The sequence below is a fragment of the Lipotes vexillifer genome, unplaced genomic scaffold (assembly GCF_000442215.2).
Source record: "Lipotes vexillifer unplaced genomic scaffold, Lipotes_vexillifer_v1.1 scaffold670, whole genome shotgun sequence".
In the NCBI taxonomy this organism is placed as follows: domain Eukaryota; kingdom Metazoa; phylum Chordata; class Mammalia; order Artiodactyla; family Lipotidae; genus Lipotes; species Lipotes vexillifer.
In genome coordinates this window covers 1,442,044-1,454,241 of record NW_006778108.1, presented here as the reverse complement: position 1 = coordinate 1,454,241, position 12,198 = coordinate 1,442,044, and the positions used below count along the sequence as shown (strand labels likewise).

General features: G+C 51.3%; 1 protein-coding gene across 1 annotated transcript in view; it reads right to left on the bottom strand.

Annotated features, from left to right (window-relative positions):
• Positions 1 to 12,198, bottom strand: part of ACSS1 (acyl-CoA synthetase short chain family member 1) — a 41,734-nt gene that overhangs the window by 8,326 nt on the left and 21,210 nt on the right. Inside the window, 4 exon segments of the mRNA XM_007451445.1 lie at positions 572 to 719; positions 3,755 to 3,907; positions 4,276 to 4,451; positions 10,846 to 11,045. Coding sequence (XP_007451507.1) covers positions 572 to 719; positions 3,755 to 3,907; positions 4,276 to 4,451; positions 10,846 to 11,045 — 677 coding nt within the window.

Here is a 12,198-nt window from a genome sequence, read left to right as displayed (position 1 = left end):
TCTGGCCCCTGCGGGAGGCTGGAGAGGACCTGGGAGCGGGGGACCAAAGTTCCAGGCACCAAACCGTCAGCGCTGTGGACCGCCTGGGCAAGAGCCTGGGCAAGAGCCTCGCGGAGCCGCCAACCTTCAGTCACGTTTGAACAAACACTTGAAGACGCTGTGCCGCAAGGGAGGAAGATGCCAGGGGAGCAAGACGTGGGTCCTCAAAGGAATCCCTCTCCATGGTGGCGGCTCCAGGCCACACACCACAAGCTCGGCCCGAGTGGCCTGAAGGCACGGGCAGCAGGGCACCCGGGGAAGCTGGCCACTGGCCTCGGCCTCGAGGAAGGGCAGGATCCGGTCAGGTGGCCACAGAGGTTAGGGGGACACTAGGGTGGGTGGTCTCCCGAAGGCTCCAGCGACTGGACCCCCTCCCATTGCGTGTGTGATCCCACTGCAGACCTGGCCCGGCCCCTGCCGCCCGGCAGCTTTGTCACAAGAACCCACGAGCCCGACCCAAGCAAAGCCTCCACCCCGCAGCCCGCACCCCCCAACCTCTCCTCCTTCCTTCTGCCCCTGCTGCAGTCCGCACCAGCGTTGGGGTAAACCGGGGTGCTCTCAAAAAGGACGCTGGTCGCTCCATTGCAGAGAGGCCCATACACCACATAGCTGTGTCCCGTAATCCAGCCGATGTCAGCCACGCAGCCAAAGACGTCACCTGGCCGGTAGTCAAACACAAACTGCAGAAACAGGAGGAGGGGCTGTCAGGAGCCTGTCACCCATTCCCACACGTCACAGGGAGTGTTCTGTCACCAAGGCACAGCTGCTCCCATGGCCCCTGAGAGCAGGAGTGAGGGCAGAGCAGCCACAGCAGTGATGAGAGGGGAATCACTGGTGACAGCAGCACCAGGCCCGCAGATGACAGCAAAAGAAGCCGGACTTTAGAGGGGACACTCTTTGAGCCCCAGCACAAAGCCCACCCATACGCTGGAGGTTGCCTAGTACTAGTCCTGAGGCGGGCGGGGATGGGGATTTTGGGGGAGCGGGTGGATGTCAGGGCCTGAAGGAGCTGAAGACGCCCGTGTCCTGACACAGGTGCTAGCCACACATGTACCCACAGGTAAAACTCCATCCAGTCCTATGTCTAAAATAAGGGCACCTTTCTGCATTAAGTTACACCATAGTTTTTTTTGTTTTTGGGGGTTTTTACACCATCGTTTTTTAAATCCTTTTAAAACTGCAAAAAACAAAAGCCAAAAAGGCCAGGAAACGCACCAAGCATCATCAGATTCTAAGAGTCTGAGAGACATGGGCATCTCCTTATTCTTGCCAAAAAGTCAAACCTGAACCTGGCCCTGTCTGTGGGTCCACTTGCCCTTTTGCAGGAGATGCTGAGGACAGAGAGACACAGCCGGCCGCTACGACCGACAACGTTCAAGGAAATGAAGGGATGGAGGAAAACCCATTGGTTAAACTTGGCTTAAAAGGCTTAGCCAAAACAGTCAGTGGGCAAGAGTAAGCTACAGTACCCAGGGACACACATTTGGGTGACAAAACTAGAAAGGGCAGGGACGCTATGCGCCATGAAGGGGCTTCTGTGTGAGGCTGGCTATGTTCCAGTTTTTGACTGAAGTGAGTTTGTCCAACAATAATTCATTAAGCCACACATTTGATTTCGGTGGTTTTCTATATCTGTGTTCTATTTTGCAATAAAGGTGTTTTTTTAACCTTTGGGCGAGTGGCCCAGTCTCTTGCTGCCACAGACACACACTGAGGTCCCCCAGGAGTTTCCAAACAGCACAGTGGTCTCGAGTCTGCCAGCGTCCTGTGGAGCCATGACCCAAGGCAGAGGGGTCTTTCAAGGAAACCGCACCCCCACTGCACTGGTGAAGCAGGACTCCCACACCCCAAGGCCCACAGCATTCCGGAACTGAGAGGATTTTTAATACGAGGACCCACAGTGCCACATCTTTCAAGGGGCTGGCGACCTCTCTACCTGCTGTTCTTGGAAGGAGAACAGGTGCCCGGGACCAGCCACTCTCCAAAGGGCACCCTGACCTCACTGCTCATCCTGAAACCTGCCCACGTCCCCACCGTCCCTGCAGAGTCAACTGTCCTTTTCCCTGAAGAAACCAACAGTCCTAATACCTTCAGCGGGTACACAGATGGACACACACACACACACACACACACACACCACACACACAGACGTACACACTCATAGACACACGCTTATGTACAGAAGGCTGAAAGTTTCTATTCCTAATGCTTTAAAATGCCCTCACTGTATTGAAGAGAAATTCAAAAGATGGTCCCGTCCTTACATCCCCACTTCTTTTGCTCATGTAGACAGTGTCCCGGTAATGCTTGAAAACAAAAAATGAAGACTCTTTAACCACATTTACAGCTCCCCTAATGCTAATTTTTTTATAAATTGATGGAAACACGTTGACCCATTCTGTGACCTTCTTGGTGTTCGGGCTCGGAAGCTACATTTTCCAAAGTGTTGTGACTTACACAACGTGTCATTCTTTGCAACATGCCCACCCAGAGCTGAGCAAGGGGCTTTCAGACGAGAACAGCTCTGTGATGCTCACGGTCACCCAGGGGCCAGAAGACAGCGGCTTTAGCATGGACTGTGTCAAGCATAATACCTTGTCTTCCCGGCCTGATTCTGTTGACAGGTCTATCTTTCTGCCTCACTTCCGCATCTTCAGTGCTGCCCGCAAGTGGCTGCCACTCCCAGGCCTCATCTTTGCCCTCCCAGGACCTGCTCGTCATCCGTGCTCATCCGTGAGGTCCGCCTCCGGATGACCAGGCCTGGGATATATGCTGATATGACCAATCAGCATATCCCACTCCCACCCCCACCATAGTGACTGAGTGGGCGGGGCCCTGGTCCCCAGCCAGACTGTAGGTGCTCTCAGCGTCCAAGCCCTGCCTGGATGTGCCTGGGCTTCCCGGTCACATGGCCAGTCAGCTCCCCTGCTGCTGGCATTGCCTGGGGCTGAGTTCTGCCTTTAGCCAGAGAGAGAGTCTGGTCCACAGACGATATCCTGAGACTCCATCCCACCTGGGAGGCGTCAGCTATTCCCCAAGGCAACCAGGGATGCATGTTAACCAAAATCCCCCCACCCACCCATGTTTAAATGAGTGCTGATTTTTAAATGCATTTACTATAATAAAACTGTGCCAGATCATTTGCTTTATAATCCTTAAAGGATGGTCCCCTGTAATACACTAAATTTAAGCCTCCTCATAAAATCAAGTGTTTTTTAAAATTTTCCTTTTAAAATGTGGCCCCAGTAAGCAGAGCCTAGAGGCCACAGCACTTTTAGGGGCCCATGAAAATGTTTTACTTTCTTTCAAAATCAGATTAAAAAGTTATCTTAAGTAGAAGAACGCACCTTAACAAATAACAATAATGTACTCATATTTACACCAACCTTGTTGTATAGGAGAAGAGGGCACAGGAAGGCCAGAGCGCTGGACTCCCAGCACCTGAAAGCAGCCGTGCCAGCCAGCACATCAGGCCTCGGGAGGGCTTGGCACACGTGTGACGGGCTAAAGACCAGCAGAAGACACAGGTCCAAGGACCCAGGCCCTTCCGATAAGGACAGAAACTCAGCTCCCCAAGCCCACCCCTCCACCACGCTGATGCCAGGACTCCCGGCCCTGCTCGTGAACACATGACGAGAAGATGTTAGCAGGAGCTCTGGCCCCAATCCAACCTCTCCTGGCCCCCCACCCGGAGCCCCCCGGGGCAGCGCCCTACCCGGTGCGTCAGAGCGGCGTACAGCAGGTAGCCCGCCTGGGTGTGGACAAGCCCCTTGGGCGTCCCAGTGCTCCCTGAAGTGTACAGCAGGAAGGGCGTGTCCTCACTGCCCATGCTCTCCGGGGCGCACACTGGCTCCTCCTTGGCCATTTCCTGTGAGAGAGAAGACCAGACAGCCCGTCAAGGGCAGTGACCTCGCCCCTGCACCCGGCATCCCCGAGAACACCTCTCCCCCTCGGCCTCAGGACTCGGCAGACAGGGTTCAGAGTTCACCTTCTCTAGCCTGCCCTAGTTTAATTCCAAATAAAAGGATGGATCCAGTCATTTCTGTTATGTTAAATGTTTCCCTCTGTTTGTGGAATTTGAGTTCCATCTTCCCTACCAGGATGGAAGCCCATCAAATAGCAAAGGGGAACCCTGGGCACCTCAGGGGGACCCAGATTGAGAACCACAATCTGACAAGACTCGGACTCCAATGACAACCTCTTCTCCTCAAACTATACGAAAGGAGATAAACCCACCTGCTCAAGGGGGATGTCCAGATCCCCCATGTGAACCTTGTTGTCTGTCCTGTGAGCCACGAGGACATGCTGGACGGTTGGGCAGAGCTTTATGGCTTCGTCCACAGTCTTCTTCAGCTCCACCACACGCCCTCCCCGGAGTCCTTGGTTGAAGGTGATAACCACCTTGCACTTGGCTATCGGAGTCAAAGGCAGGTATTTCTGGTCAGTTTCCTCCCCACTCCGACCTTCACAGCCCAGACAGCCACACACCCCAGGTCTAAGGGTGTGATGGAGAAAGCCATCCTTGAGCATGAGAGTCAACACAAAAAAGTGAAGTTCCACCTGCTTTGGGATCTTTGTGCTCAGAGCAGAAGCGCCAGCCTTTTCCCAGCTCTGGGAGGAGCAGGTGTAACTGGAGATAAGTCACCAGAAGCTCAACTCTGCCAGACTCCCGCTCCCTGCCACCTGCCCTGGGGCCTTCCCAGGCTACCCTCCACCCACCACGCCCCAACCCCGGATGACCCGGAGGGATCACGGCTGAGGTGGGCTATTTGTACAACTGGCCCCTGAGAAAGAGCCTGGAACAACCATCCAGCTGCCATGCTGATGGCCAAGCACAGCCCTCAGACCTGTGACATGGGCACTGAGGCCTGATGTGGAGCCACAGGCGGAAGTGTTGAGGAATCACCCCACCCAGTAGTCCTCAACCAGCCCCTCGGGGTCCATGCTGACGCCCGGGGCCCCATCACCTTCCAGGGTTTCCCTGCAGTCTGAGCCCTGGGCACCCACAGTGGGAGCTCCCCGGCCTCACTCCCTGCAGCCCGCAGCACCTCCCAGGACCACCTCCCCAGTGAACTGCCTGCACTTGAACTCTCGCCTCAGGGCGGCTCCTGGGGGCCCTACCTGAGGCGCCAGTCTCCCTCAGCTTTCCAGTCTGAAACGTGCTTTCTAGAGACATGCTCACAGCCTCTCTTCTTCCCAAGAGCCCTAGAGGCGGCACAGCCCCGCGGGTCACCTGAGACCCCTCCAGCACAGGCCTTTGCCTGGGTCAGAGAGATACTCTGGACTGCTTGGGGCGCCTAGGGCAATGTCATCAGCTCTGCACGCCAGGCCCCGGCCACACACACTGATTGCTCCTCGAGCCTTGGCAATTGGTCACCGTGGGGAGACAAAGTCAGGTGGACAGAGCCCACCTGAGATGCTCCAGGCCTACATCCCTGAGCTGGGACTGTCCAGGGAAGCTCCCTGTGGGGCAGGAAGGGAGATGGCTCAGCAGGTAGAAAGGGACCCTGCTCAAGGGGATGAGAGACAAAGAAAGCTCAGGACCCTCTGCAGAAAACAGTGGCCCCTGCCCAACCTGGGTGCTAGAATCCCAGCCTCCGAGACACAGGCCTCACTCCCGGTGCCCATCTGTGCGAGGCCTCCCTGCCCGAGTGGTTCTCCAGGCCAGGAACCTCCGGGCCCGACATGCCCAGTCCCCAGGAGGTGCTTGAGGAGCACCCTCTCTCTGCGGTCCCCGAGGGCGGGCAGCGGGACCGTGGCAGGTGCACAGCATCAGCACAGGCAGGATCAGCAGACGCTTTGGTCTGGGGGGGATTCACTTTCACCCTGGCTTTTGATCAGGTCTCAGCTTCTGTATTTGTTTTTAATTGCTCCCATAGCCAATTACCACAAATTTAGTGGCTCAGAACCCCCATTTTTTTTTTAGCTCACGGTTCTATAGTCTGGGTGAGCTCGGCCGTGAGACTCTAAGCTGGGTTCTCTGTTTAGAGTCTCGCGGCCAAAAATCAAGGTGCCGGGGAAGATCTCACCTGGAGGCTCTGGGGAGAATCTGCTTTCAGGTTGCTCAGGGTGTTGGCAGAAGTCAGGTCCGTGTGGCTGTAGGACTGAGGCCCCCATTTCCTTGCTGTCAGTCAGGGGTTGTCCTCAGCTTTTAGAGCCACCTACACCCCATGCACACAACCTCCTTCATCCTCAAAGCCAGCAAAAGGCAGGTCAAGTCCTTGTCACTTTGAATCTCTCTCACCTCCCTCTCTGCCACATGTTTTCTGCTTCAGCCAGAGAAAGTTCTCTGCTTTTAAGGACCGGTGGTTACACCGGGCCAACCAGGATCATCCCCCCATTTTAGGGTCCCATCACATCTGCAGAGGCCTTCTGCCGCGTAAGGTACATATTCACAGGTACTGGGGAATTCAGGCGTGGACAACTGCTCGGGCCACTATTCTGCCCCCACAGCATCTCGCAGAGCCATTCTCCACCCTCCCCACGCCTCCCTCTCTCCACTCCTCACATAGCCTAGACTAGGAGGGAAGATAAAGGAAGAGGAGCGGCCAGAGCCCAGAGGCCAGGCCAGGGGGCCGGGGCCGTAGAATAGGACATACTAACCAGAGTGGCTGCCTACTCACGGTGAGACCTGGTCGCTACACTGACACTCTCCTTCCCAGTGGTGGACAAAAGACAGCTGTGAATTCTCTGACCTGGTCTCACGCCACTTCTCATGGACAAGTAGGGTCTAGGCCCCCTCCCCTTAAATTTGGGATGGCTACAGACTGGTTTGACCAATGCAATATAGCCAAAATGATGCTATGCATATTCCAGGGTCAGCCTGTAGGACAAGTGGCAGTTTCCTTGCTTCCTCTTGGAGCCATAAGCCACCATGTAACAAGTCTGACTACCTGAGGCTGCCTTGCTATAGGGAAGCCCAAGTTAGTCATGTGAAGAGGCTACATGAACAGAAAGAGACCCCTGGCCACCCCCAAACATTCAAACCAATCCAGCCAATATCCCAGATATCACAAAGCAGAGGGAAGCCATTCCCACTATGCCCACCTGACTCCTGCCCCACAGAATCATGAAACATAATAAGAAAATATACTGTTCTAAGTACTTACTTTTGGAGTAGCTTGTAACACAGCAATACCACCCTCACTGAGCCAAGAGAACACAGACACTTGTCCCAACAGGGTCTTGCCCCCAGGAAACTGACACCTAAATAGCTGGACATGGAGGCTGTAGGATGCTGGGGAAGAGCTGCTTAACGGCAAAGTTCTAGAGAAAAGTTATAGGACTTTCCCCTACTGAGTCCCTCAGAGCTGACTGGGCCCCTGCCTTCCCATGGCCTGGCTGTTTAGGATTCCTGAGTTCTGGGAGTTGCCTGGCATCCAGTTACTAATTCTCCAGAGTCAATTGCTTTTGCTTGTTTCAAAGAATCTTAACAGAAACACTTGGTAACTCTGGCCACATCAGCAAGAGAGGAAAGGAGCAGCCTAATGTAATGTTAAAAGCATTGGTAGAATGCCTGGGTTCAAATCCTGGGTCTGTCACTAAGTAGCAGTGTGACCTTAGGCAAGTCACTTAACCTTTCTGTGCCTTAGTTTCCAAGACCAGATGGCTTCACTGGTGAATTCTACCAAACAGATAAAGACAAATTAACAGCAATCTTTCTCAAAGTCTTCCTAAAAATTGCAGAGGAGGAAACACTTTCTTACTCATTCTATGTGGCCAGCTTTACCCTGATACCAAAACCAGACAAACAAGAAAACTACGGACCAATATCCCTTATAAACACTGATGCAAAAATCCTCAACCAAATGCTAACAAACTGTATCCAGCAGCATATTAACAAGATTATACATCATGACCAAGTGGGATTTATTCCTGGAATGCATGGATGGTCCAGCTTACGAAAATCAAGGATAGATATATAGATCAGTGGAATAGAATAGAGAACTCAGAAATAAGCAGTCACATATACAGTCAAGTTATTTTTGACAAGAGTTCCAAGACCATTTAACAAAGGAAACAATAGTCTCTTCAATAAATGGTATCACTGGATATGCACAGGCCAAACAAAATGAAGCTGGGCCCTTACCTCACACCATATGCAAAAATTAACTCAAAATGGATCAAAGACCTGGGACTTCCCTGGTGGCGCAGTGGATAAGACTCCACGCTCCCAATGCAGGGGGCCCAGGTTTGATACCTGGTCAGGGAACTAGATCCCATATGCATGCTGCAACTGAGAGTTCGCATGCCACAACTAAGAAACCCGTGTGCCACAACTGAGGAGCCCATGGGCTGCAACTAAGGAGCCCTGGAGCTGCAACTAAGGAGCCCTAAGACTTTGCATGCCACAGCTAAGGAACCTGCCTGCTGCAACTAAGGAGCCCATATCCCACAACTAAGGAGCCAGCAAGCCCTGGAACTGCAACTAAGGAGCCCGCCTGCCACTACTAAGACCTGGCACAACCAAAATAAATAAATATATTTTTTTAAATGGATCAAAGGGGGCTTCCCTGGTGGCGCAGTGGTTGAGAGTCCACCTGCCGATGCAGGGGACACGGGTTCATGCCCCGGTCCGGGAAGATCCCACATGCCACAGAGCAGCTGGGCCCGTGAGCCATGGCCGCTGAGCCTGCGCGTCCGGAGTCTGTGCTCCACAACGGGAGATGCCACAACAGTGAAAGGCCCACATACCGCAAAAAAAAAAAAAAATTAAAAAAAAATTAAAAATGGATCAAAGACCTAAATGAAAAAGCTAAAACTATAAAAAACTCTTAGAAGAAAATACAGAGGCAAATCTTTGTAATGTTGTACTTGGCAATGGAGTCTTAAATAATATACCAGAAACACAAACAACAAAAGGAAACAGATGAACTGGACTTTATCACAATTAAAAATTTTTATGCTTCAAAGGACAATACTGAGGAAGCAAAAAGACAACCCACAGAATGGGATAAAATAATTGCAAATCATATATCTGATAAAGGTACAGTATCCAGAATATCTAGAGAACTCACAACTCAACAATTAAAAAAAGACAAACGACCAATTAAAAAAATGGGCAAAGGACTTAAGTAGATATTTCTCCAAAGAAGACACAAATGGACGAGCACATAAAAAGATATTCAATGATATTAGTCATTAGAACAATGCAAATCAAAACTACAATGAAATACCACTTCATACCCATTGGGATGGCTATAATTTTTTTAAAAAGGAAAATAACAAGTGTTGATGAGGATTTGGAGAAATTGGAACCCTCGTACATTGCTAGTAGAAATATAAAACAGAATAACTCCTTTGGAAAAGTTTTGCAGTTTGTCAGTAAGTTAAACATAGATTTACCATATGTGACAGCAATTCCATTCCTAGGCATATACCCAAATAATTGAAAGCAGGTATCCTTATACATAAACGTTCATAGCAGTTCTATTCACAATAGCTAAAAAGTAGAAACAAGTAAAAATACCCATAAACAGATAAATGGATAAACAAAATGTGGTTTATCCATACAGTTAAATATCATTCATCTACAAAAAGAAATGAAATACTGATAAACACTACAACATAGACGCACCTTGAAAACATGATGCTGAGTGAAATAAGAAGAACACGGAATGCCACACACGGTAGGAGTTCATTTCTACAGAACCTCCAGAACCAGCAAATCATAGAGAGAGAAAGCAGATTAGTGGTTGTCAGAGGCTGGATGGAGGGAAAATGAGGAATGCCTGCTTAATGGGTATGAGATGTCCATTTGGGATGACGGGAAAGTTCTGGAATAGTGATGATGGTTGCACAACATTGTGAATGTGCTTAATGTCTCTGAACTGTACACTTTAAAATGATTCAATGGTAATAGAAAAAGGGAGAGGGTAGAAATAGCAAGAGTATGAGTATATTTATGAAATATGCAAGAGTATATTTATGAAATGAGCAAGAGTATATTTATGAAAACTAAGTTAAAATGAGGAGAGATGGCCTTCACAAACTGCTTAGAACGAAACCTGGCACACAGTAGGTGCTACAGAGTTGAGAGAGAGAGAGAAAGGAGTAGCAGCACCAATGCTTGAAATTAGAGGGGAAATGTTGAAAGGGAGCAGAAAGGCTCCCCAGTCTTTCCTAAAGAGAGTGGTCAACAGAGGTCTGAGAACTATGCCCTTCAGCTCTGTCCATTACCCAAAGGCAAGTCTTCTGTGAGACACAAAGAATTCCCAACAGCCCCCAGGGGACCCAGCTCAGGGAACCCTCTAGGATCTCAAGGGAGCAGGGGTCAGGCTGCACAGACATGAGGCCACCATTCAAACACTCAGCCCTCCGACACCAGAAAAAGGAAAGAGACGATATTCCTCTGCACACCTGTCTGGGAGGCCCTAACCTACCTGCAGACAGAAGGCCTTAAAGCCACACCACGAGGCCCACACCTGACTCCAAGCCTCAGGAGACGGCCCACCCCATCATTCCTCATTACAGAAGGCTTCCAGCTGTTGACCTGTGGAATCTTCCCCATGTCTCCCCAGCCTCATCTCACCCTACATTTACTCCCTCCTCCACTGCAGCCACACAGCCTCCTCCAGCAGGAACCTATGCCACTCCCTCCACCTGGAATCTTCCCTTCCTTCATCTGGTTAAATCCAACGCACTCAGATCTCAGCTGATAGAGCAAATGTTCATTCAGCCATGCGCTGTCCCTGGTAGTGTCCATCATCTGTATGTGTGACTTTCAGTGATGTCTGTCACCACACTAAGTCCCTGAAGGCCAGGGGCCCCAGGTTCCTCCCTCCCTCCCACTGCCCACGTGCTCACCATCATTGATCCTCGCAGCCAAGGCCCCCGCACTGAAGCCAGCAAAGACAACAGTGTGGATGGCTCCAATCCTGGCGCAAGCCAGCATTGCGGCCACAGCCAGCGGGGAGACAGGCATGTAGATGGCTACCCGGTCCCCTCGGTGGACTCCATGCCTCTTGAGCGTGTTGGCCAGGCAGCACGTGGTCTCCAGCAGTTCCCTGTGGCACAAGGAAGGGAGGGCTGTCAGAGAAGGGGGAGGGCCAGAACGCATAGTCATTTGGCTGGAAAAATTCTGCAAACTGCAGGCACTGGAGCCCCGGCCAGCCAGGGGGAGGGCAGCCACTCCAACACTTGATGCATGGAAGGCTCTTTTCAGAAAACATTGTAACTTTGTAGGCTTGTCCTGACACGGACTCACGGCCACACTGCTGAGAAAAATCGCCTGTCCCTGCAACCACTGAGAGCAGGGCTTCTCAGAGACGTGGGTCATCCAGTCCCGGAGTCTTCTGACACGTCTTCCCCTGTTCTCTGGGTCAGCACAGGCCTTGCTGGGCAGGGGACCCCGGGAAGGGGACCCCAACTCTGCGAAGCCTCAGTGATTTGGGAAGGAAAGTGGCCCGCAGCCCGGGGCAGGGCTGGGTGGTGAGGGACCAGGACACTGTGCCCCGCCTCTTGTGCCCACATGGCCCCTGCCTCCACTCCAGGGGCTTAGGCTTGGCCAGCCAGTCAGAGAGCAGCATCCCGCTGAACAAGCTGATTGGCTTGGGGTTGGCACGTGACCCAACACAACCCCGAGAGGATGACAGTCTACCAGAAACCAGAGCAGGAAATGGAGGAAAGTGCAGGAGGGCAGAAGCAGGTGGACACTGGGTTCAGCAATGCTTCCCACGTGGCCCCACTGAACCCCACTTCCCACAGGAAGGGACATTTCCCATTTTCACTGCTCTTGTTTTATTGTATTTGTTATTTTTTTATAATTTTTTTATTTTTCTTCCAAAGAAAAAACTTATATTGCATTTGAAATTCATTGATGGTTTCTTTTCAATACAGCATATGAGGACACAAATTTAAGGGTCACTGTAGACTTTTAAAGCACATACAACATCTGTAACTTAGTTTCTTAAATAATTTTCAAACAAAATCAAAACAATTTAAACAGAAATATTTTAAACATTCAAAGTCATAGCTCCAATGTTGCTCATAATGTCAGTGTGAATGACTTGCTGTATTTGTTATTTAACAGAAAGCTGGCATGGAAGGGCAGAGTAGGTCCACCCCACCCATGTGGCTCTACCCTCCTGGCCAAGACCCAAGAGCGTTTGTGGTTGCCCTGTGCTCAGAGGCCCAGAAAGGGGCAGCCCAGCAAGGGCC